This window comes from Protopterus annectens, chromosome 1.part1, assembly GCF_019279795.1.
Source record: "Protopterus annectens isolate FY-2018-M chromosome 1.part1, PAN1.0, whole genome shotgun sequence".
Lineage (NCBI taxonomy): Eukaryota > Metazoa > Chordata > Ceratodontiformes > Protopteridae > Protopterus > Protopterus annectens.
In genome coordinates, this window is record NC_056726.1 from 647,967,545 (window position 1) to 647,992,222 (window position 24,678).

Below are 24,678 nucleotides of genomic sequence, written 5' to 3' on the forward strand. Positions count from 1 at the left end.
TTGGGTTTTGAGAAGCAGTTCAGAGCTGTTTGTGGCAGAGCAGACTATGGTTGAATCGTCTGCATATTGAATAATTTTGGCATCAGGGATAGCAGAATGAAAGTTATTAATAAAAATATTAAAGAGCATGGGTCCCAGGATGGATCCCTGTGGTACACCTGTTTGGGTGGGTAGGAAGGAGGAGATGGAGTTTTTCCATTTGACTGCCTGAGACCTATCAGATAAGTAGCTAGAGAACCAGGATAGAGAATTAGGAGATAGATGCAGGTTTGATAGTTGAAGGAGAAGATGATTATGAGAAACAGTGTCAAGGCTTTAGAGAGATCAAGCAAGACAGTAGAGACCAGGTGACCCGAGTCTCGGGCTTGATTGATAGTTTCTAGGTAGGATAATAGAGCAGTAGTAGTGCTATGACCAGAACGAAAGCCGTGTTGGGTAGGTGTTAGAAGATGGTTTTGGGTTAGAAAAGGCATAAGTTGGGAGTGGACACACTTTTCTAAGATTTTAGAGATAGGTGAGAGTAGAGCAATGGGGCGAAAGTTTGAGATGTTGGTGTTCTTGCCTCCTTTGTGCAGTGGAAGGATATAAGCTGAGCGCCATAATTTGGGGACGTAAGATTCGTTAATAGATCTGTTAATAATGATGCTGATCGGGAGAGCTATCCCATCTGCACCACATTTTAGAAAGGAGGAGGGAATATTGTCAGGGGCATTAGAGCAGGGTTTAAGTTTATATAGAAGTTTTTTTATGAAGTTAGTAGAAACAGGTCTGAGCTCAAATCCAAGGAGAGGGTTATCGGAGGAATTGGAAGGAGAATGAATGGGAACAGAAGGGATATTGGTAGGGAAGGTCTTAGTTAGGTCAGATATTGTTTGTAAGAAGAAAGAATTAAATTCTGAGCATAATTCTAGGTCAGATTTATTTGGGTCAGGACTGGGATTATTTTTGGAACCGGGATTAAGGAGAGAGTTTATTGAGTTCCAGAATTTTTTGGGGTTTTTGTTATTGTTAGATTGGAGGTTGGAGTAATAGGATTTTTTGTCCTTGGTAATTAGTTGTTTTACTTGGTTACGTAGTTGCTTATATTGGAGAAAGGTGTTGGGCAGTTTATTGTTTTGGAACAGTTTCCATAGTTTATCCCTTTGATGCATAATTTGTTTAGTAAGTTTAGATAGCCAAGGAGCGGTATTTATTTTTACCCTTTTATTTCTGATAGGGGCGAGAGAGTTAAGTGTATCTAAGAAAACAGAGTTGAAGTAGTTGATAGCATCATCAAGAGGGAGAGTTCTAAGGTCTTGCCAGTTCATTTGTTTAAATAGATTTGAGAAGGTTGTAGGGTTGAAGTTACTAAGATTACGAGTTAGGATGTATTGATGTTGGTGAGGGGAAGAGTTGGTAGTGCGATGAATGAAGGCTGGCAGGTGGTCACTAATGCTGTCTGGAATTGTTCCAGAATTAGTGATTTTGTTTGGATTGGAGACTAGGATCCAGTCAATAGATGAACCTGGGGGATTAATTTTGTTGGGTCTAGTTATATGCTGGATTGTTTGGGTGAAGTTATAGAGATTGATGGCAAGGGAGAGGGAGAGAGAGTTAATTTTATTCCAGTCGATATTTACATCTTTGCAATTTTTCTCCCCATCCCTGACTACTTACTCACTTAGCAGGGCGATGGGGCAAAGCATGCAATGGGCTGTCCACAATGGCATCCCTAACTTCAGCAAGGGGTGCTTCCCTGCAAGCAGCCCTCTTACCTCCCAAAGTTGGCTTCTCTGGTCTCCACCAGGGTGATTGTACTGCACTGTGTGCCTCTGTGTGCACAAAAGCCTCACCGTCCCCACCAGGATAGGTGAGTAGTCTCTGTCCCTTCACTCATCTCCCTTTCTGTCTAACTCATTCAGTGCCAGAGCCACTAATTGAACTCTGTTCACCTTGATCACAGTTCTGACTTCATCCCTGTGTGCCACAGACTCAGGCTAAAGGCAGGCTATCTCAGAGCTCCTATACATAAGTAGGACACATGTGTGGAGTGCAGGGGATCCTCCTCCCACCCCACCCCCAAAAAAGAAGCACTTTAAATGTGCGATAGCAAGTTTTGGATTTTAATTTTTAATCATACTCATGATTTAATTTTTGAAATGTCAGTACTCACAATGCCATGCCTCAAACTTTTAGTAGAGAGCCTGAGAGAGAGTAACAGTTCATGGTATGTGGTTTAAAACCAGAAAAAAACAAGGATTTCCAAATGGAACTCATCCTGTAGACATTGTACATAGTATTGTTGTGAAATCCCAAAAATATCAGTATGTAGTTATTTGTAATTATAGTACTCATTATGTAATGTACTAAAACAAATAGTGCAGCATTTAGGATTGCTGCCTCAAAGCACTTGTTTCCATGCCTCTCAAGTGCTTTGGTTTAGGCATTATGATTTTTGTCCTTCAGATTTAGCCTTGCTCTTCCTGGATCTGTTGATATTTCTTCATAAAGTCAAAGCTAGTTGGGTCCATACCTTATTAAGTAAATGCATTAAGCCTATAAAGAGATTCTCTTTCATAAATAAATATAGCCAAGTATACACAGACCTTGTACTGTGAAAAGTACTGACCTTTGGTTGTGAGTTCAAAGGTCAGTGCTATCATCTTTAGTACTCAGTGGTTGAGAGGTATGCTTGATTCTCCAGTTTGGTTCTTGACAGGAGTGCCTGCTTTTGGTTAGTCCTTCACTTTCCACTTACACTTAAAGATATGCTGTAGATGAATTAGCAGTATTCCAAATTGTCAGTAGATGCTCATGTGATATGCGTCTGTGTGTGTGTGTATGTGTGTATATATATATATATATATATATATATATATATATAAATACGTGGGTGCACTGTTTTATGTCAGTGGTGTGCTTGAGCCACTTTTAGTCATCAGTTGTGCGTGAGTGCACAATTCTCGGGTTTGAGGAATATTCCCTTTTCTTAATTTTGTGTGATCTCAGAGGTAATGTCTATAATTAGCATAGGGTGTAAGAGGAATAGTCTGGCCCCCCAGCAAAAATGATATTTTTTTTTCTTTTGAGTTTTGCGTGTTCCAAGGTTTTCTTGTTGCATGCTTAGTAGTGTGTCGAGGTTTATGTTGTCAATATTTTGTGGTTGTTTGGAACATCTATATGTTTTTTGTTTTTGTTTTTTTTTTTTTTATTATTTTTTTTGTTTGACAAAAGTGAGTCGAATCCTGTATCTATATTGATTTCTATATCTATCACCAAAAGCATAAGTCTGAAAAATATACAGTAATTATTAACAAGGGTAGCCTCCATAAAATGCCGCAGACATGGGTATCACCTCTCAGCTTTATCACTGTCATGAATTAAACAAAAAACACTACCCAGTTCGGCTTTGTTAAGGGCAGATCCTGCCTCTTAAACCTGGTTGATTTCTTTGAAACAGTCACCAAGGCCATTGACGAGGGGAAGGTGGTCCACACAGCCTACCTGGACCTCACAAAAGCCTTCGATACAATACCCCACTCGGACATTATAGATAAGCTCACCAGCTTAAATATAAACCCCTATGTCACTAGATGGATTGCAAATTGGCTCAAGGACAGAACCCACATGGTTAGAATTGCTGGAGCCATGTCAGACTCCAAACCAGTTACAAGTGGTGTCCCACAAGGCTCAGTCCTGGGACCTCTCTTGTTCGGTATATATTTCTCGGAGGTACAGGCCAACACGGAAGGACTGTGGCTGACCAAGTTCGCAGATGACTGCAAAATGGGCGCCATAATCGACTCTCCAGCCGACACAAGCATCCTCCAAAAGGGCCTCATAGAAACAGACAACTGGTGCCAGAGCCATGGCCTCAAGCTAAATGCCAAAAAGTGTATAGTCATCCCCTTTGGCAAAATCAAAGTGCCCACAAATTACCACATAGGTGGTAATCCATTAAGTACAGAAGAAGTAATTAGGGACCTGGGGACCCAAGTTGATAGCAATCTCTCATTTGACAACCACGTGGCCTAAGTGGTTAGAAAACATTTTATATAGCCCACCTAATCATGAAGGGATTCACATCTAGATCAGGGACGCCATCGTGCCTCTTTACTCATCCCTCATCAGGCCCATAATTGAGTACAATGCCCCTTTTGGGATGTACCTTGCCAGACACCTGCAGCAACTGGAAAGACCCCAAAAGTACCTCACCAAGAGGATCAAAGGGCTCAAACAGATGCCATATGCTGCCCGGTTAAAGAAACTCCAGCTCTACTCAGTGGCATACTGCCTGTTCAGAGGCGATCTGTGCCTGACGTATAAAGCCATGTCCAACCCGGAATTAATGGACATGCTGCACCTCAGAAAATCCAAATCCCATCGAGCTACGCACTCGAGAGACTTGAACCTCAGCACTGAAATAAATAGGACATGCTGGAGGGACAGATTCATAACCCAGAGGCTCCCTTCACTCTGGATTAAAATCCCAGTCCAGGTTAGGCAGAGTCCCTCATTGACTCTCTTCAAGAGGAATCTTGATGAGTGGATGGGAGATCGTAGGTTTACCCTGGGTATCACTTCTGTGTCACTGTTAGACAGAGGCACAGTATACTAACCTCGAAAAAGGGCATAGCAAAATAAATTTAAAATGGGTGGCGAAAGCCAAACACATTCTGGCTAGGCTTATAAATGCCCTAGGGCAGATAGCCTAGTATGAACCTGAACCTATGAACTACAAGTAGAAAAATTGAATAAAGCGCACAATGACATCCCAACCAATTAAATTAGCATCCATTATTAATTTAATCATTATGTTTGTTTGTGTCTTTTGGCTTTTCCCGGTTAGGGGTCGCCACAGCGGAACTCCGGTCCGCTAATGATTGGTAGTGGATTTTTACGTACCGGGTTACCAGCCCTGATGCACAACCTTCAACGAAGGCACGCCCCATTCACATATGCCTCCACACAGAAGACGCTCTAGCTGAGAATCGAACTGGACAACGTCTTGCTATGAGGCGACAATGCTACCGCAGCACCACCACCGCAGTATTAATTAATTTAATCATTATATTTAAAAAAAAAAAATTACAACCTAAAAATGTTTGCATAAACAATCAGTATTAAATATTGCCCATCTAAATTCTGTTCCAATATTTTTAGTTAATCTTGGCAATAATTATTCTGTTTATGACTTGACTTGCATTCTGTTGAGGCACTTTATTTTGAACTTTTCTTTTGATTCACATAATTAACTCCTTTCTTTTTATCCATCTCTTCCATTTTGTCTCTTTCTGCTCTCTGCCTTCATTATTTCATCAACTATATCCACTTTTATTTCCTCTAAATAATAGCTTAACAAATTAAACTTCACTTGAGACTTAATAGTCCTTTTTGAGTCAAGTAACTCATTCAGGCATTATTTCACCAAAGACCTTACTGTACTTTTTTATTTTACTAAGTCTTTTTCTGTTATATATTTTTCAGATTCCTTTATTTTCCCATTATTGGAACCCCAGCATCATTTATCACTTTTTCATGCGGTTTTCCTTTCCATATTTCTTTAAAACGTTTTAGTTGTTCATCCTATCTCAGCTTACTGTGAATGTGCTTTCTGCTCTTCTGCTTATTTAAGCAAAGAAAAGTTAATCTCATGACCCCGTGGCATAGAGAGTTAAAGCACTGACTAAACCCCAATTGGTCCATATTCAACAAGCGTCTGGGTGCTGGAGGGAGTGGGTAATGGAGAATGGGAATAAGCATCCATGTCAAGTTCACCCATCCTGAGGGGAGGTTGGCAGCTTACCTCACTGCAGTGACAACACCTCCAGGAGTACAGATATATCACCTGCAACAAGAAGCCCAGAATGCATATGCTAAAAGTGATGTGCTGCTCAGCCAGGTGTCTTGGCATGTTTTGTAGCATGCATGCATCTCCTGGTTAGCAGACAGTTGCATGAAAGCTACCAGGGAGTGCATTTAGGATAGTCCACAGTGATCTGCAGACTGGCTTGCTTTTTAACACCTGATTCTTGTTTCTCATGTGGAGAGGATGAATAGGTTAAAAAGGCTCACCATTTAAGCAACAAATGGACTGGAAAGCTTTCTCTTGGACCAGTGAAGCCTGGTTGTTGCTCCAGCAGAGGAAAAATAAGTTAATTGGGTGCAGGAAGAAGGAGCATTGGGCAATCCTGTGGATCTAAACAAATTATATATTAATTATGAATATGCTGTTCAGTTTTACACAGATCACATTGTACTTTAACACTTTTGACTTTAACATGAACATTCTACAGAACATACATGTAATATTTGTATATATACACACACACACACACACTCTCTCACTCACTCTCACTCGCACACACTGCTGTCTCCCACATCCGATCTGCCCACACTGAAAATATTTTTGGATGTCCTATGTAAAGGAGTAGCCTATTATGTTCCCCTAGAAATGCAGCATTAGAAAGGTGACATGCAGTATTAACTTTACTCTTCAACGTAACTATATATTCAAGCCACCCGTCCATAAATCTAACCTCATCAAAAGTAGGTATTGGCTACTCGAGTCATGCAGCAGTAGAAAAAAAGTCTTAAGATTAATTAATTTGTTGGTCACACATTTTCACTTGGATTTAAGAAGTTCAGACTTCCGCCATCATATATCCAACCCTCAACTTTTTTTTTTGCATTTCAACTTTTCATTAAGTAATGGAAAACAATGAATTAGCAAGTTAACAAATTTTTGAAAAACATTAAAACAAAGACATATATTCCATTTTGTGTAAAGTTGTAATCATTTGCTGCATTATTTTTATCATATTATAAACAACATAAATCAAGATTGCTTATGCTTCTCTGATATGGTCAGACCACATAAAAATAGAAACATAGTAAACTAAAATGTTCATAAAGTATTAGTGTGTTCTTCAGTTTTCATATATATGCTCATTTCGCCATGATTTTTTTTCCGTTTGTTCCATTTCCTGATGATTCTCTATTTTGATGTGTTAGATTGGGAACTTAATCCCATATTGTAGAACTTGTTTATTAGCTCATATAGATCTTTAAATCTTAGGGGTTCTGGATTTTTCCATTTACTAGTAATGCATTGCTTTTATAAAATTGAGATTATCCATAATTGACTCCATTCTGATAAGGTATGCCTTTCTGGTAACCCTCAACTGAAATTAACAAGTTAGAAAATGAGAGGTCATATCCCTTTAAAAGTTTATTAAAAACATCCAGTACTTAAGAAAGGAAGAGTCAAATTTGAGGGCATTCTAGAAAAATGTGATGCCAACTTTCCATGTTGGGGTCTTCACATCTGTAAAAAAAATGGTATGTGCAAGCAGACATCTTAACTTGCCTTTCATGTCTAGCCAAACAAATTAAATTTCCTCAAAATAGTTACATACCCATAATGAACTGCAACTTTAGCCCATGCTTATTTCTCTGTAGTCAAATGTATCTCCTTTTCCCGGTCTCGGTGAATTTTGTCAAGCTCCTTTGGCTGGTATGAAACAAGGAAGTAGTGTATATGACCTATCACCTTTTTTCCCAGCAGTTAAAGCCCTGGTCTTCAGCAGCCAAGTTTGAATAGAGGGTTCTTTGTTCTGACTGTAAAACTAATTTCATGGGCTTTCCTAATGGCTACAGTTTATAATACTTTAAAATGCATTTAGCTGGGATTTTCCAGGTCTCCTTGCATGCATGCCAACATTTTTATATAGTTATTCTCCGAAAACAATATGGAGGTACCTATTCAGCCATATTTTGTACTAAGAATCTCCCAAGTGTAGGGAGTGAGTGAGTCTGATTAAGTTACTCCAATTCTTTTATATGTAATGTCTTTAAAATTTGCCCTGCAGATGCTATTGTCTGGTATGCTAAACCAAGCCTTTGGACCATAGTTGTATATCCATATATGTTTCTCATATACCCCAATTTCTCATCTTTCGCCTGTTTTGGTATGAGTGCTTCTCCTGAAGAACTTGGTCAGGGGATTCTGTTTATAATTGTATTACTCAGCTTTAAAAAAAAATCATCAAAAAAGTCAGAGCCCAATGACTGCAACATCTCTAGTGTCAGTGCATCCTGTCCTGGTGCCTTTCCCTGCATAGTCTTCCCAGAACTTCCTGCAACTTTTCCTTAGTTATTAGGGACATAAGATCTAAAGCCTGGGTTTCTGTAAGTTGGGGGAGGTCTGTATCCAAAAGGAAGTCATCAAGCTCCTCTTCTGGGTTTTGAGAGAATTTTCTTCAGAATATAGTGGGCTAAAAAAGGTCCCAAACACCTGAAACATCTATTCAGAATCATGAGTGATTCAACCTGAGCAGGGATATCTGATCCCAGTAATCTTTAGCTGTCTGCTGCCTAAGTTTACTAGCAAGGGATGTTAATGCTTTTCGAGAGTATGAGAAATCTCTTAATCTGAGAACACTTGGGATTTTTGTAGTCAGCAGTTTATAAATGTTTTACAACTGAGATTTAAGTTACAAATATTCAGTCATAATTTTTTCATCTGCATGGAAGTTGAGACCTTGTAAAACCTGCAACCTACCCTTGATTCTATGAGTATATTTGTCACTGTCTTGTGGTTTCACTTTCATAAACTTCTATATTCTCATAGGATCATAGGAGGTTACTAGGCATTATTGGTCCTAAGGCCTATACAAACCTAGCCGAGTTATACCCTTGTTCCCTTATGGATCAATTATATAGTCTATGTTTGTGCATGAATGTAAGATCAGCACCAGCTGCCCCTGTCTAACAGGGACATGAGTGAAACCCCAAATGTAAATTTACAGTTTCCCATCAAGTTGTCCAGGTTACACTGAAATAGAATCATTGAGAAGCTCTGTTTTACATGAATTGGGATTTTGTTCCAGAGGAGTGGCAGCCTCTGGGAGACATACCTTTCTATCCAGCATGTCCTGTTAATATCGCAGGCTAAGTTAAGATCCCTAGAGTGAGCGCATCTTGTCCCATTGGATTTGCGGATGTGCAGCAGTTTCATCAAGGCAGGGTATAAGAATGCTCTTTAGGCCGGGCCCAAACCGCCTCTAAGCAGTTTGTATGATACTGAGTAAAGTGACAGGGCCTTCAGTCTGTCCATGTAGGTCATGTGTTTTAGACCCTGAATTTTTCTTGGTGAGAAGCCTCTATGTTCTCTCTAGTTGCTGCAGATGTCTGATGAGGTACATACAGAAGGGAGAATTGTACACTATTATTGGTCTATTGAGAAAGTACAGGGGAGTTATAACTTCCTTAGCTTTGGATGCTGTAACCTTGCTTATGAGGTGTGCAATATAGAAGGCCTTTCTTACTACTATGGACACCTGATGATCAAAATTAAGGTTGCTATCAACTTGCTTTCCTAAATCTCTCACTACTGGAATTGAGCTTAGGGAGCTGTTATTAATACTGTAATTAGCAGGGGTTTCTCCTTTACCGAATGGGATGATAATGCATTTTTTTGTTTAGTTTAAGTCCGTGGTTTTGACACCAATCATTTGTCTGTGTAAACCATTTTATAATATGTTGACATATTTGGGGGATTTGATGATTGCACGAGTTTGCAGTCATCAGCAAACTTGGTAAGCCATAGGCCATCTATTTTCGCCTGGACTTCTGAAAAATAGATACCAAATAGTAGGAGGCCTAGCACAGATCCCTGTGGAACACCACTGATAACAGTTCTGCTAGTAGAGTTGGCATCCAAAATTTTGACTGTATTTGCTCTGTTTGTGAGCCAGTTGGCAATCCATCTAGTGATGTAAGGGTTAATCCCCAACTGGGTGAGTTTCTCAGTGATGCCTGAGTGAAGGATTGTGTCAAAGGCCTTGGCTAGCTCAAGACAGGCAATGTGAACTGCTTGTCTTCGTCCAGGGCCTTGGTGACATTCTTGAAGAAGTCCACCAGGTTTAGCAGGCAAGATTTGCCGTTAACAAAGCCAAACTTGGTTGGGTCGAGAGTTTGAAGGTCACCTATATCCTTGTTGATGAGATCCATGATGATTCTCTCCATGGCCTTGCAGATAAGGCTGGTTAGATTTATGGGTCTATAGTTCCTGGGGTCAATTGAAGGACCCTCTAGTGCAAGGGGATACAGCTGCTATTTTCCACTCAGCTGAGACAAAGCCAATGCTTAGACTGAGACTGAAGAACGTGCTCAGTGGTTCTGCTAACTCCTGTTTTAGACCATTTAATAGACAGCCTGGGATGTTGTCCTGTCCCATAGAGGTTATGTTTTTGGCCTTGGACAGTGTGGCTATGACCTGCTGTCTGGAGATACTAGGCAGAGGATGGTGGCAGGTATGTTATGGGCTATGATTGCTCGGAGCATTGTTGATAATAGCTTGTTAATAATAGCTTAAACTTGTCCCAGCTATGTATCAACTCTCTCCCATCCCTTCCTATCAGATGTTTAATTTGGATATATTGTTGTCTTGCCCAGTTATTAAAAAACCTTCTGAGAGCATCTGCATGTGACTAACCTATATTCTTTGTCCAGGTATGTCTGCTGTATTCTTATAGCAAATGAAATAGGGGCACATTTGGAGAGCATCCTTTGTCCAGTTTGATTCTGATTTACAGATAAGATAACCATGCTTTGCTGCGATAATGACTTTATCTGTTCTGTAGAAGATATGGTATCTAGAAGAGTAACATGTAAAGGCTTTCTTATCGCTGCCCCTACCCTCCATAAAGTCTATAAATCCCATGTTCTGAAAGTATCTTTTAATACATCTACCTAGAGGTGGGACTGTCTCTAATCTGCAGTCAGTGTAGATGTCTTCTGGAGAGGATTCTATGTTCCATTTGCCTGCAAATATCATAAGAGCAGCCTTGAAAGCCATTAAATCTGTCAAAATACTGGCAACATTGTTTGTTTTTGTTCCTGGTGGAGTATGTAGGCTGATCAAAATTACCTTTAGTGGACATAGCTATTCTTTGCATGTGGCAAATCTAATTATAGGCTCAGTGTTGTACTTATAATCCCAAAAAGCGAAGAACACAGGTCCAAATAAATTAACCAAGGTCTTTATTCCTCCACACACTGGACACACGCTGAAGCAACACAAATAATCAACAATAAATCCAAATCCACATGAACGCTATTCCGCTACTGCGTTTTCGTATTTTCCACTCCACTTCATCAGATAAAATAATGCCTTCACCAAGCCATTTTTATATGTCTTTCATAAGTTGCACTAGATCTGTGGATAGGGTGTGTTTACTTCATATAGCTGTTTTTTTTTCGTGTTCTTCTGTGTTCTTCGCTTTTTGGGATTATTGGTATTTTGTTGCTTTTCTTCGTTTTTTATTATCAGTGTTGTACTTATCTACAACAGTATGCATACCCACCCTGGGGCTATGAGGAGCTTGTAACTAACTGGAAACCACCCTGTGCAAATTTTGAGTGGTCAGTGGGGGGGACGTGTGTTTCCAGCAAAAAAACTATTACTAGGGTTTGCTGCTTAAAGAAGACAAATAATTTAACTCTCTTAATAAGAGGGTACAACCCATTAATATTCCATAATAGACATTTGAATATCATTTACCCAAATTAAAATACAATAAGAACGTATGTTTGATATTGAGCATATAACCTTAACTTGAAGATAAAAGGTTTCTGTTATTGTTATCGCACCCATGTAGGTATACAATTTTATAGAGAGAAGAACCAGTAGGTTACAACTAGATGGAAAGTTCAGCTTAGACTAACGACCACAAGGGCCTTTTTAAGCCTAGCCATGCATCCCAAGTCTCTGACAAGTTTTGGTACCCTTGATAAGTGTAAGCAAGGGTATGGGAGATGAAACATTTATAAGCAGGGGCCTTGGAGATGAGCCTTTTACAGGCTGCTTGAATCCCTTAGAAACAAAGGTACAAAACCAGGGATGAATTTCCTGTTTCCATCCAGCACTAAACGTTCTAGAAGGTAACAGATTCAGTACTTATTATCAATGCCCACCCCTCCAGGCATGTCTAAAGGTCAGTTCCCTGTGCTTTCTCCTATTAACCTGGTGAACTTGGGCATCCTGAGGCAATGTAGCGACTGCCTCGGTGAAACTGACAACCCTCTCCTCTTACCTACCAACACTCAGACTAGCGAGAGATGCACTTATATATCCAAATTGGAAGCCACACAATCTCCAGCCAAGACCGGAATAGCTGGTCAGGAGGAGAAGGTCAACACTTGCACCACACCACATGGAACACATAGCCCTCCAGAACACATACCAGCACTGCTTTCAAATAAAAACACAAACCACACACCCACCTTCGTGGAGGCTCTCAATAAAAATTTACCCAAGCAGCAGGGACCTCCAAGGCAGAAATACACTCGACCACCACAACACAACACTAATTACGAGACACATAACTCTCCTAAACAGTGTGCCACTCAACCAAAGCCCCCAAGGCAAAACAGCATGCCCAACACACTAGTCATAGGTGACTCGATAGTGAGGCACACTGATGTCCCACTCACTAGGTTGAATAAGGAGAAAGTAACAGCTGCCTGTCAGGTCCCAGGATCTGCCACATAACGCATGCATTCAGGTCCCTCAACAACAGGTACAAATATGACTGTCATTTTAAATGTGGGTGTGAATGACCTGAGACGTACCTCCCTGGACGACATGAAAAGAGACATGGAGGAGCTCTCGGATTATGTAGCCCAGGCGGGTATATGACCCTAGCCCTGAGCAGCATCCTACCATCACCCAGAATTATACTACAGTACAAGCAGAAATTGATTGATTTCAACAATTGGCTAAGTTTCTTTTGTCATTCTAAGGGGTTCCAGTATCTGTCTGCCTGGGATGACATGATTGACAGACCTTGATGCTTTACCAGATATGGCTTGCATATGTCACCCCTGGGCTTCCGGATACTGGCCAAGGTACTTGCCAGCCCTATAGTGCCTTTTTTAGGTGGTGTTCCAAAGACCAAATTACCACCATAACCGCTACAAACAAATGGAATCTGAGGGTCATGCTGCTCAACGCTAGAAGTCTAAATCTCAAAATGCACTCGCTCGAAGCACTCCTTAAAATGGAGAACATCGACATTTGTGCTGTAACAGAGACCTGGTTCTAGGCAGCAGAAAGCACCCTTGCACTACCAGGCTACAACTCATTCCACACCTTTCGGCTCCAGAACTTGGACCAAGACTCCAAAGGCGGTGGTGTTTCCATATTCATAAATTATGCACACACTTCCAGAATGGTAGCCCAACATAAGCATCAGAGATGCTTCAGGTCCAGCTAACATTGGGTAAGACAACGATTCAGGTCGTACCCTGCTATAGGTCCCCAACCATGTCCCAAGACTCCCACTCCACATTCCTAAGCACCCTGGAGAATATTAGGGTCCAACCTAAAACTCTCTTACTAGGCGACTTCAACTACCCCTCCATTAACTGGGTAAACTACTCATGTACCAATACATGTGCCCAACCTTTCCTGGAGTTCATTAATTCCAATGCCCTGGACCAGCTAGTTCTTACCCCCACTGGAAGTAGCAACATCCTTGACTTGGTCATTAGTAACATAGGGGACCGTTGCTCTACACCAATAGTCAGCTCCACCCTGGTTAGATCCGACCACAAACTTATCGCCTTGGAAATTCACATCCCTCCCACCCTCCCCGCAAAGGTAACCAACATGAAAAACTTCTCCAAAGCTAACTTTGGGCTTCTAAAAACAGATGTGACTAACTTCACGGCACCCATGCAAATGGAGAATAGTTGCCTGACCCCAGAATCATACTCAAATGCACTGTACGAACACGTACACAAATGCATGGATCTCGCCATACCCAATAGAACCAAGACGCTCTGCTCCAAAAAAAGGAAGGCAATCTGGTGGTCCCCTGCCCTAAACAAACTCTACAACAGAAGGAGGAAGCTGATGCTGAGCAAGGTGAAGTCCCAAGACTGGAAAACTCCCTTATCAACCTCAACAAAAAGTTGAGATTGCTCATCAAATCCTCTAAAGCTAGCTATGAAAACAGAAAATAGTAAAGACAACCACAAGGCCTCCTAAAGTTATGTAAAGAATCTCCACGGCAATACCCAAATTTTCCCTGAGCTACTGCACAATGGTACCTCCTATACCGAGCCAACAGATGTTGCCAGTATACTGGGTGACAGATTCAGTGCCAACTTTACCCCACTCCCCTACCAAAGGACCAATCAGAATACCAGTAGATTGCCAGGCACCCAATATTACTGCTGCACAGGTTAAAACAGCACTCTCCAAGGCCAAGAATACAGCTTCTATGGGACCTGACAGTATCCCTGGTTGTGTTCTACATGAACTACAGAGTGAACTGGCACCTCATCTGTGTGCCCTGTTCAGTCACAGCCTCACCTCAGGCTTCGTCCCTACCGAATGGCGCACTGCTACAGTCATCCCTCTCCACAAAGGAGGAGCGACTACAGACACAAAGAACTATCACCCCATTAGCCTGACGAGTCTGATATGCAAAGCTATGGAATGCATCATCATGGACCTAATAAACAAGAATATGGAGAATCTCCAAACTCTGGATCCCACACAGTTTGGTTTTGTGAAGGGTAGATCATGCCTGCTCAACTTGGTCAACTTTTTTTAGTCAGTCACCAGAGCTGTGGATGAAGGCAAGGTTGTTCATATAGCCTACCTTGATCTGGCCAAGGCCTTTGATACCATTCCCCACTCAGGAATCATAGAAAAAACTCACTAAGCTTGGCATCAACCCTTATATCACTAGGTGAGTTGCAAACTGGCTCACAGATAGAACCCACAGTGTGAAAGTTGCTGACTCCAAGTCAGACTGCCAACTAGTCACGAGTGGAGTCCCACAGGGTTCAGTCCTGGGTCCTCTCCTGTTTGGTATCTACTTCTCTGAAGTCCAGGCCAACACAAAGGGACTCTGGCTGACAAAGTTCACAGGCGATTGCAAGTTGGGAGCTATTATTAACACCGCAAGTGATGTTGACATCCTACAGAATGGCCTCACTGAGACCAACGAATGGTGTCAGAACCATGGCCTTAAGCTCAGTGGCAAAAAATGTGTCATCATTCCCTTTGGAAAAAACCCGGTTCTCATGAATTACCACATTGATGGTAGTCCACTGAACACAGAAGGTGTTGTAAGAGATCTGGGAACACAGGTTGGCAGCAATCTCTCTTTTGATCACCACATTGCCACTGTGGTCAGAAAGTTCTTCTATGTGGCACATCTCATTACTAAGGGTTTTGCATCCAGGAAGAAAGAGGTCATTGTCTCCCTCTACTCTTCCTCATTAGGCCAGTCATCGAGTCTTCTTCTTCTTTCGGCTTTTCCTGGTAAGGGGTCACCACAGCGGATCACCTTGTCCACTCAGGATTGGCAGTGGAGTTTTACGGTGTCGAGTTGCAGCCCGGCGCCCAACCTTCCACAGAAGGCACACACATGCACACACTCACACCTAGGGCCAATTTAGAGTGTCCAGTCCACCTGCAACATGTCTTTGGGATGTGGGAGGAAACCGGAGCACCCAGAGGAAACCCACGCAACCACAGGGAGGACATGCGGACTCTGCACAGAAGGCACCCCAGCCTAGGATCGAACCGGAGAACCTCTTGCTGTGAGGCGGCAATGCTAACCACTGCACCACCGTGGCCACCCAAACTCATCGAGTACAATGCTCCATTTGGCATGTACCTCACTAGACACCTGCAACAACTGGAAAGGCCGCAAAAGTACCTCACAAAGAGGATCCTAGGCCTTAAACACTTGTCCTATATGGACAGACTCAAAAAACTCCAACTATTCTCTGTCTCATATTGCCTACTTAGAGGCGATCTCTGCTTGACTTACAAAGCCATGGCTGACCCAGCTCTGTTAGAAATGCTACATCTAAAGAAATCACAATCTCTCTGCACCACACGCTCCAGAGACCTCAACCTCATTACCGCAATTAACAGATCATGCTGGAGGGACAGGTTCATAACCCAGAGACTGCCCATGCTATGGAACAGACTTCCCATACATATCAAGCAGGGCACCTCGCTGACCCTCTTCAAGAGAAATCTTGATGAGTGGATGGGAAACAGAAAATGGTTGGGAGGGCGGCCTAATGGTTAAGGTGTTTGCCTTACAAACACAAGGTGCAGGGTTTGGGTCTCACAAGGGATAATTGGCTAGGCTTAAAATGGCTCGCAAGGGCAGTTAGCTTAGTATGAATCTATGAACTATGAACTTCACCCCGGGAATAATTCCAGTGGCTCTACTCAACAGAGGCACTGGTAACTAAGGTTGGGTGGCACTATGCCAGGGTAATCCTATGGCTAGGCTTGTAAAGACCCCAGGGCCATTAGCCTAGTACAAACCTATGAACCTAATTGTCAAAGTTATTGTTGAATTGGGTTAGGGAGGAAGTCTGCATCACGTGGATGAAGAGCTTGTTTCAGAGAATGTGTAGTTTCTGGGATACTTACCTGTGTCTAGCAGGTCCTGTTTATGTCACAGGCAAGATTTAAGTCTTTAGTATGGGTAATGCTGGTGCTCTTTGTTTTGCAGATGTGCAGGAGGTCCATCAGAGTGGGGTTTGACAATACCTTATATGCCAGGCATAGATCTCCCCTCAACAGCCTGTAGGAGACCGAATACAGGGATAAGGCCTTAAAGCAGTCTGCATAAGACATGTTACTTACGCCCTGTATTCTTTTAGTGAGGAACCTCTGGGGATGTTCCGATTGTTGGATATACCCGGTTAAGTACATACCAAAGGGGAATGCTGAATACAATGGAACAATGACCTCCTTGGATCTACCTTTGTTAATAAGTTGCACAACAAAGAATGATTTCCTCACTGCTGTAGACACATGATGGTCAAAGGCTAGATTACTGTGTCTGTATCCCCAAGTCCTTGACTACTGGGACAATTCATATGGGTGTGTTGTCAATATGATAGTTACCAGGGGTGGATGACTTCCCAAAGGATACTATTATGCATGCGTTTCTTAGCATTTAGTTTTAGTTCATGGCTCTGACACCAGTTGTTAGTCTGTGTCAGCCCTTCCTGGAGAAAATTTATGTTGGTGGAGATTTAATGACGGTTCCTAATTTGAAAAATTCAACAAAAGTAATCTAGGTAAACTTTCAGAACTCTATACAGAGGATTAAATTCTTCCAATGAAGAGATCTTGAGTCCATATATTGTAATAGGAAATGTTTGTAGGTCCAAAACTACTGTTAGATTTAATTACCAGGATGTATCTGTTGTCGAGTCACAGGCCATAGTTTATGCAGCAGAAACTGACTTGTGTTTCATGCTTTCAGATTTATTCTTGACAATCCTTTTATAGATAATACTGGGGGGGGTGGCAGTAAGACACTTCAGATCTTTTCTTGATTTGACAATCAGTGATAGAACAAGTTTCTTACTAAACATCACATTTTGCTTGAAAACTGGGAAATATTCTGATGCCCTACTCTGTATTTGTTAGTTGGTAGTTTCTGCAGTTCTGTTGGCATTACTTGGGAGATGGAGGGTAGCTGAGAATTAATATTTTTTGCATATAAGTCCAGCCTCTTTTTGGTCTGCATTGGATCCAGGAAGGATAACCTGACCATCAGGTAAAGCTACTTTGAAAATGGCTGAGTAAAGTAATCTAAATCAGAGCTCCAGCTTCCTGGGAATTCAAATAGCCAGTAGAAAGGCATTACACTGAGCTCTAGTTTTTGCTGTGTACTCATTTTTGTAAATTGTATTTCCTGGTGTCCACATAATTTTTTGATCCTTAGCTTTAGTTCACAGGAAACAAATCTGATCAAAATTTGTCAAGATAGGGCTCTTTTTTTCTCCAGTTGCTACATAAAACCCGGTGCACCTGTTTGACCAGAACCTCAACTATACGGATTTCAGTCCAGTCTGACAGTTTAGTCTTCAGAAAGATGGGATTGTATTAGCCATATGATCTGTCTTTAAATCCTATAACCTTAGTTTTTCCTGTCAGGTTCTGTCTTGTAGATCTTGGCACTTTAATGTCTCTATGGCCGCTTCACCTGTTGCTGGCCTGTTCATAACCACTTGTTTGGATTTTGCTAGTTCCTGCAATTGGTCGAAATGTCATGTGGGGACTTTTTTAATGTCTTTCAACTGTTTCATGGGGGGGCGGGGGCAGTAAGACACTTCAGATCTTTTCTTGATTTGACAATCAGTGATAGAACAAGTTTCTTACTAAACATCACATTTTGCTTGAAAACTGGGAATAATTCTGATGCCCTACTCTGTATTTGTTAGTTGGTAGTTTCTGCAGTTCTGTTGGCATTACTTGGGAGATGGAGGGTAGCTGAGAATTAATATTTTTTGCATACAAGTCCAGCCTCTTTTTGGTCTGCGTTGGATCCAGGAAGGGTAACCTGACCATCAGGTAAAGCTACTTTGAAAATGGCTGAGTAAAGTAATCTAAATCAGAGCTCCAGCTTGCTGGGAATTCAAATAGCCAGTAGAAAGGCATTACATTGAGCTCTAGTTTTTGCTGTGTACTCATTTTTGTAAATTGTATTTCCTGGTGTCCACATAATTTTTTGATTTTTCTCATTTTGTTTTGTAAGGTCATCAGTTTATTTACTTATTTTTGATTGCTCAGACTTTATTATTAAATCAGGTTCATCATCCAGTGGAGACTGTTGCTGGGATGTACAGGTATCTATTCAGGTAAGCAGAAGTTTCCAACAGCTACTTTTGTAGTTTTAGTTGCTGAAAGTCATTTGAGTTGCTTTGAGCTCCCTCTCATAGACATCCAAATTATCATCTGTTAAAAAGAAGTATAAATTACTCAAAAAAAAGCTACAGACCTTGCTGATGTATTTAGGGATCCACAGATCGAAGCCAATTAGATACACGAGCTACTTCCTACTTTATTATACTAGAGATACTCCCTCATTTTAAAGCTGTTTTTGTATGTGTGTTTTAAAACCCTGGCACAATCTTCCCAACAAACAGGGCACAATAATTATACCCCCAAATGTACATCAATTTGCCATAATGTAGCAGGTCATATAACTTGTTCTTATTTCCACCAAAACTGTTAGTAATCTGTACTGTTTTTATCATTGTTGTCTAATTATGAGATTTGTCTACGTGTTTAGATACCTTTCAGTTTTTACCAGTATTTCAAGTGACTATTCTGTATCCCTTACATGGCCTTTCTCCACATGGCCTTTCTCTTTCTGTTATGGCATCATCAGCAATCTCCCCTGGGACAAATACCTCATCAGCTGGATGTTCTATCTGCAGACATTCACTAGCATGAATGAAGGAATTAAAAGCCATTTTCTGCTGTCTCATGTTTCACCTTTTCTGCGATTACTTCTCAACCCGTAATGTACTCTGACAAATCTGCAAGCAACTCATTGTGCTCTCATTTGTCTCTTCAGCTTGTTCTCAAAATTGTAGCATAAACTGTTACAGAGTGCCATTGTCTCTGTCTACTTCTTCTTCTTTCAGCTTTTCCCGGTTAGGGGTCGCCACAACGGATCACCTGTCTGCTCATGATTGGCAGTGGAGATTTACAGTGTCGAGTTGCCAGCCTGGCACCCAACCTTCCACAGAAGGCACACACACCCATACATTCACACCTAGGGCCAATTTAGAGTGTCCAATCCACCTAAAGCATGTCTTTGGAATGTGGGAGGAAACTGGAGCACCCGGTGGAAACCCACGCAACCACAGGGAGGACATGCAGTCTCTGCACAGAAGGCACCCCAGCCAAAAACAACAAAACAAAATGGAACTACTTGACATTATGTTGTGCATCTAATATTTTAATGTTCTGCCTATATTCGTACCTGTTATTTTCTGAAGAATGTGATAATATACAGAGTACTAAAAGACTTGTTATTCAGCTTTCCGTCCATTCTTAGACATGAAGGGTAAGGGGCCTATTTCTTGGTTGTCATTACTATAACCCCAATACACCACAGACAGAGTTGAAGTGGCTGCTTTACTTCATACAGCAGGTGGTAACCACTGCCGGCTGTATATTATTCTGATGAGACTACAGACTGGATGCTTGTATGGATCCCAATCAGTTGAATGAGTTTTCAGAAACTCGAAATTCATATGGTCGCCCTGCTAGACAGGGGTCCAGGGAAGTAAATAGTGTGGGAAGAAATAGCCAGGGAATTGTTATGGCTAGGCTTGTATAGGCCCTAGGGCTGATAGCCTAGTACCAACCTATGAATCTATATGATCAAGTTTGTAAAGATTTGAAGCTTTTAAATGCAGATCGAGGTACAATGAGGATCAGAAAATTTACCCTTTTCTTCATTTTAGTGAGATCTCGGAGTTGGTATATATATAATTTGCAGGGAGTGTGGAGGTTGCGGGAGGGACAAATGTAAAAAAAAATAGATTTTTGTGTGTTTATTTTTTTTATATGTATGAGATTTTGGAAACTCAGTCATATGGCCTTGTCTGCATGAATTTTGAGTTTCTGAAAACTTGATCATCTGACATAGATCCATTTGTATATAGCTCATTTAATACATTTTTCTTTTGTTATTTTTTCCAGTGTCTTGCATTATGAGTTGTATGCTTTTTATGACTGGTAGCACTGGTTTTCTTTTTAGTTACAGCATGTTTAGTATTGCAAAGATTTTCTCAGGAATAAACATACAGTTTACTGTCATCACTAGATAGCAGAGTCATTCACTGTAAAATATTATAATCTTATATATTTATGCATCTGTATTTAATTATTGGGACTAGAACACGTTAGTTAATATTCATAAAAAGGCAAAGGATTTTGCTTATTTGTATGGTTATCACCCTCATTTTATTTTTTTACAAGAAACTCGCATATCAGGAGGAAAAAGCTGTCTTTAACTTTTAATGCTACAGTAGCGGTACCGTTCTGATGCATACATACTGCATGCTTCTCTTATCCTTGCCGATCTTGTGGCATGGGTCCTTGCATTCAAAGCTCTCTCCGTGGCAGCTATGAAAATAAACAGAACAGAAAAGAATACCATTATGAATACCACTCTTGGCTATATTCAGCTTTTAACTCTTACAGGTAGTCACTGTCATTGATACTTACACACCTGTGGGGTGTCCCCAGTCCTAAATTCCCAGATCCAGTGGTCAAGGTTATCTTCCTTCCTCCTCTTGAAGTCGTCAAAATGGTGTTATCAATGATCACCAGTGTGGGGGGATACCTGTAGTACTGGCCAAAGCCCTGGCAACACTATCCCATGATTCACATTTGTATTCTGAGCCTGAATAGTCCCTCTGCAGTAACCAGTGCCCATGATGCTTAACTAGGAGCGCAACCAACATTCTGGACTCCTGGGCACCCCACCTCTGAGCTCAGAAGCACACTCCCTCCCCATGCACACCAGCCATGACTACCAGAGGTCAAGCCTAAATTGTCTCTGTCTACACACTCCTAATATCACGTTTCTCCAGCATAAGCTCTTCTTAAAAAGAGTAAAACACTGTTATTGAGAGATTTTCTGGCCAAACGTCCCTGAATGTGATTCATTGACTCATTTCATGGAAGAATACCTGAGTGGAGCCCGTTCTGCAGAGACTGTTAGACCAAACAGAAAAATCACAAAGGCTTGTTTTTTTGCCATAAGGACCAAAGCTCTTTATGTACCCATAACAATTATAACTAACTATGAAGTCACCAAACCTGAGGGTAAGTCAAAAAAGCTTTCACTAATTGCCCATGTAGCCTGTCAGTCATGAATGAACAAGCTTTGTTTTGTCTTTCTTCAGTAGATAAAATAAATCCCAGTTTCCACTAGTTAAGAAACATATTACTTTGGTCTCCATTGGAAACAGGCCTTGGGCTTAGTGGGAGCTGCTTATTCAACAAAATGAAGTAATATGTAAATTCACCAGTGTGGTTGTGTGATATTTTGACCTACCTTGAACTGTAATTCTTTTGCACTTGTATTGTTACTATTTTGCATGCAGCAATAGGTGAGCACATTCTGACTCCACATGAGTTTTAATTTCATTATACTCTAATTGTGTTCCTGTTTTGCTTGTAATGTAATGTTTTCATGGCTGAAAAAAGTTTAGATAATGAACCAGCCCTCCCACAATGTTATCAGAAGAAGTAAAAGTGCGGGTAGATGTGCAGCTTAGTGTTACGGCCTAATGGTTAAGGCATACTTCTCAACTGTCCGGATATTCACAGAATGTCCAGATTTGTGCTTCATATTTTTGGTCTATTACTCATACAATTTGTGGTTTTCTGGCAAATCACAGGGATGATCTGAGGACTGAAGTGACTGATGACATACATTTAGTTTCAGACTTCAAATCCTTCAGAAAGTATATGTTAACACAACCCCTGTTACTCTAGCAATGTTCTAAGATTATAAGAGTAATATTTAAAATCTGTCCCTATTTTGGGGCATTTGTCCCCCTATTTTTTTTCAGGCTTTGTCCAGATTTCTTGCATTAAGAGGTTGAGACATATGGGTTAAGGTGTTTACCGCACAGGCAAGAGGTGGGTACAGGGTTTGATTCTTACTAAAGGAAAGTGGATAGGCTTAAAATGATCCACAAAGGAAACTATCCTAGTACTTACCTATGGGTGTGGGTTTGGCGTAATGATTAAGGCCTTCACCTTATAGACACAAAATATGGGGCTTGATTCTGACCTCCATTTATTAGCTAGGCTTAAAATGACCTTTCAGAGTAGTTAGATTAGTATTCACCTGTGAATCTACATTGCAGCATAGATGTGCCAGATCATTCATAGTTAATACTTCATATAACGTTTCTCTGAATTTATATCAGTAGAATGAAAGAATCTTTTGTTGGAACCCAGTATGGCAAAAATTACATCGACTACCGAATCAATTAAATGGTATCCCCCTCCCCTCACATCACTACATATTTATCACCAAAATTGCACAACAGTAGGAAACAAGAAACTTTATTTCTGCACTGTTGAATGGTCAAGGCATTAATACAAAGACAAATATAGAAAAAAATAAAAGTAGTGTTTTTGCAGGGGGGCAAGACCCCACTGGCACTCCCTTGCATCTCTTAAATATACTAACTCTGAAGTTGCACAATAAAGGAACACTGCCTTTCCATACTCTTCACTGAAAACATAGTAAGTGAAATAATCCTAATAGAAAACTTCATCCTTGAATTTAATTTTGACAAAACAGGTGGAACTCGTCTTCATTATGCAGAGTTAGCATGCATCTATACATGTATATATGTCTCATCCTTTTTGACATGATATTGATTTGTTATTCTGTTTGCCTGTTTTTCACTTTAGTACCCCATCTTCTCTTTGAGCAATATTTTGTTGGCAGTAGTAATATCACTTTTGCTACATGCATGCAAGATGTTGAGTGGGAGTGTGGTATGATTCTATGATCTTTATGGTACTGTTATAAAGAATGCCCTCAAGTCACTGTGTATATCCAGATCTTTTGCATTTGTTTTGTCTTACTTGAACAGTTTAACAATATTCTCATTCTCTCTTTTTCTGTTTTCTTTTCGAGGTAGTCAGCTGTCCTTTGCTACTCTTTTGGCCTTTTATCCATGAAATAAAAAATTCTAAAATGTCAAGTCGTTCTACAAATGATGATCAAGTGATGGAGATGAGACTAAGAGAGTCCCCAGAGAGGTTTGCAGCTGCCCTTTTGCAGTTGGGCATGAGATACCTGTTTGCACACGGAATTCAGGTAAGCAGCATTAATTGAAACAGCAAACAGTTTCACTTATATTTGTAGATAAAAGTTAATGTTAATATGGATGTTTTGAGTGAAGGTATATGTGTTTGCGTGTGCAGTTGGTTTGCACAAACATAGCATACCACACACTATTACTTTAAAGTTATTTAGATGTATTTTTTTTTTATTTTTTAAATGTCTTTATTTAATCCAAAGATAACGTATTTCTAAAAATCTTACCAGTATAGAAAACACCCATCTGTATCCTTTGTTTCTGACCTTTTATTTATGTTCCTCTGTTGTTGCCACTAATTGTAAGATATATATTTTGTTCAGTTAACTCCTTAACCCCTTCTATCGTAGGCGGCTGCCCACTTTTCTGTTTTCATTACAAGTTTTCTTAGCCACCAGCAAAAGTAACTACCAGCAACTGCTTTTCATGCTCCAACCCCCTCCCCTTTACCATGGATTACTCCTGAAACCCTATAAGGAATAGTTGTGAGATAAGCAGTACAAGTCTGGAGGTAGAGGAGTTAAAAATGTTTTTGCAAAGCTCCATAAACATGTTCTCGCTGAGCACAATCCCACAAAATATGTAAGCAGTCTCTGAGCATTTTGCACTCACACCTCCAACATCCCAGGTTAGCATCAGGATAATACATTCTGTGTGATCCAGAAAAAATATAAAAGAATTCAAATAAAAATTTTCAACCAAAGAATCTGTATTTATGTGATTTTTTTTCACATATCTGGGAGCTTGATAAGAATTCCTACTGTGCTTGAGTAGTCTGAGCCTTCAATGCTTTTGCCCAGGCTAATCGAAATTTCTTTGTTGCCTCCAGTTTCCTATTAAGCATTATCTGATATAGACTATTAACAACACTCTTCTTACTTAACTGTTTTCCCTGTTATCAGTTATTTATTACAATGTCAATCCTTCCTTGCTACTTTTTTAACTTCAGTTTAGTTAACACCTTTAACAGTGTGTAATAAAGGAGAT

The 24,678-nt window shown here is 40.6% G+C and overlaps 1 protein-coding gene across 3 annotated transcripts in view; it reads left to right on the plus strand.

Moving 5' to 3' along the window:
• PIGO (phosphatidylinositol glycan anchor biosynthesis class O) overlaps window positions 1-24,678 on the plus strand; it is a 547,687-nt gene that overhangs the window by 437,725 nt on the left and 85,284 nt on the right. For all 3 annotated transcript variants that reach the window (XM_044077361.1, XM_044077374.1, XR_006365544.1), the window contains exon 8: window positions 23,512-23,690. In XM_044077361.1, coding sequence (XP_043933296.1) covers window positions 23,512-23,690 — 179 coding nt within the window. The remainder of the gene's footprint in view (window positions 1-23,511; window positions 23,691-24,678) is intronic.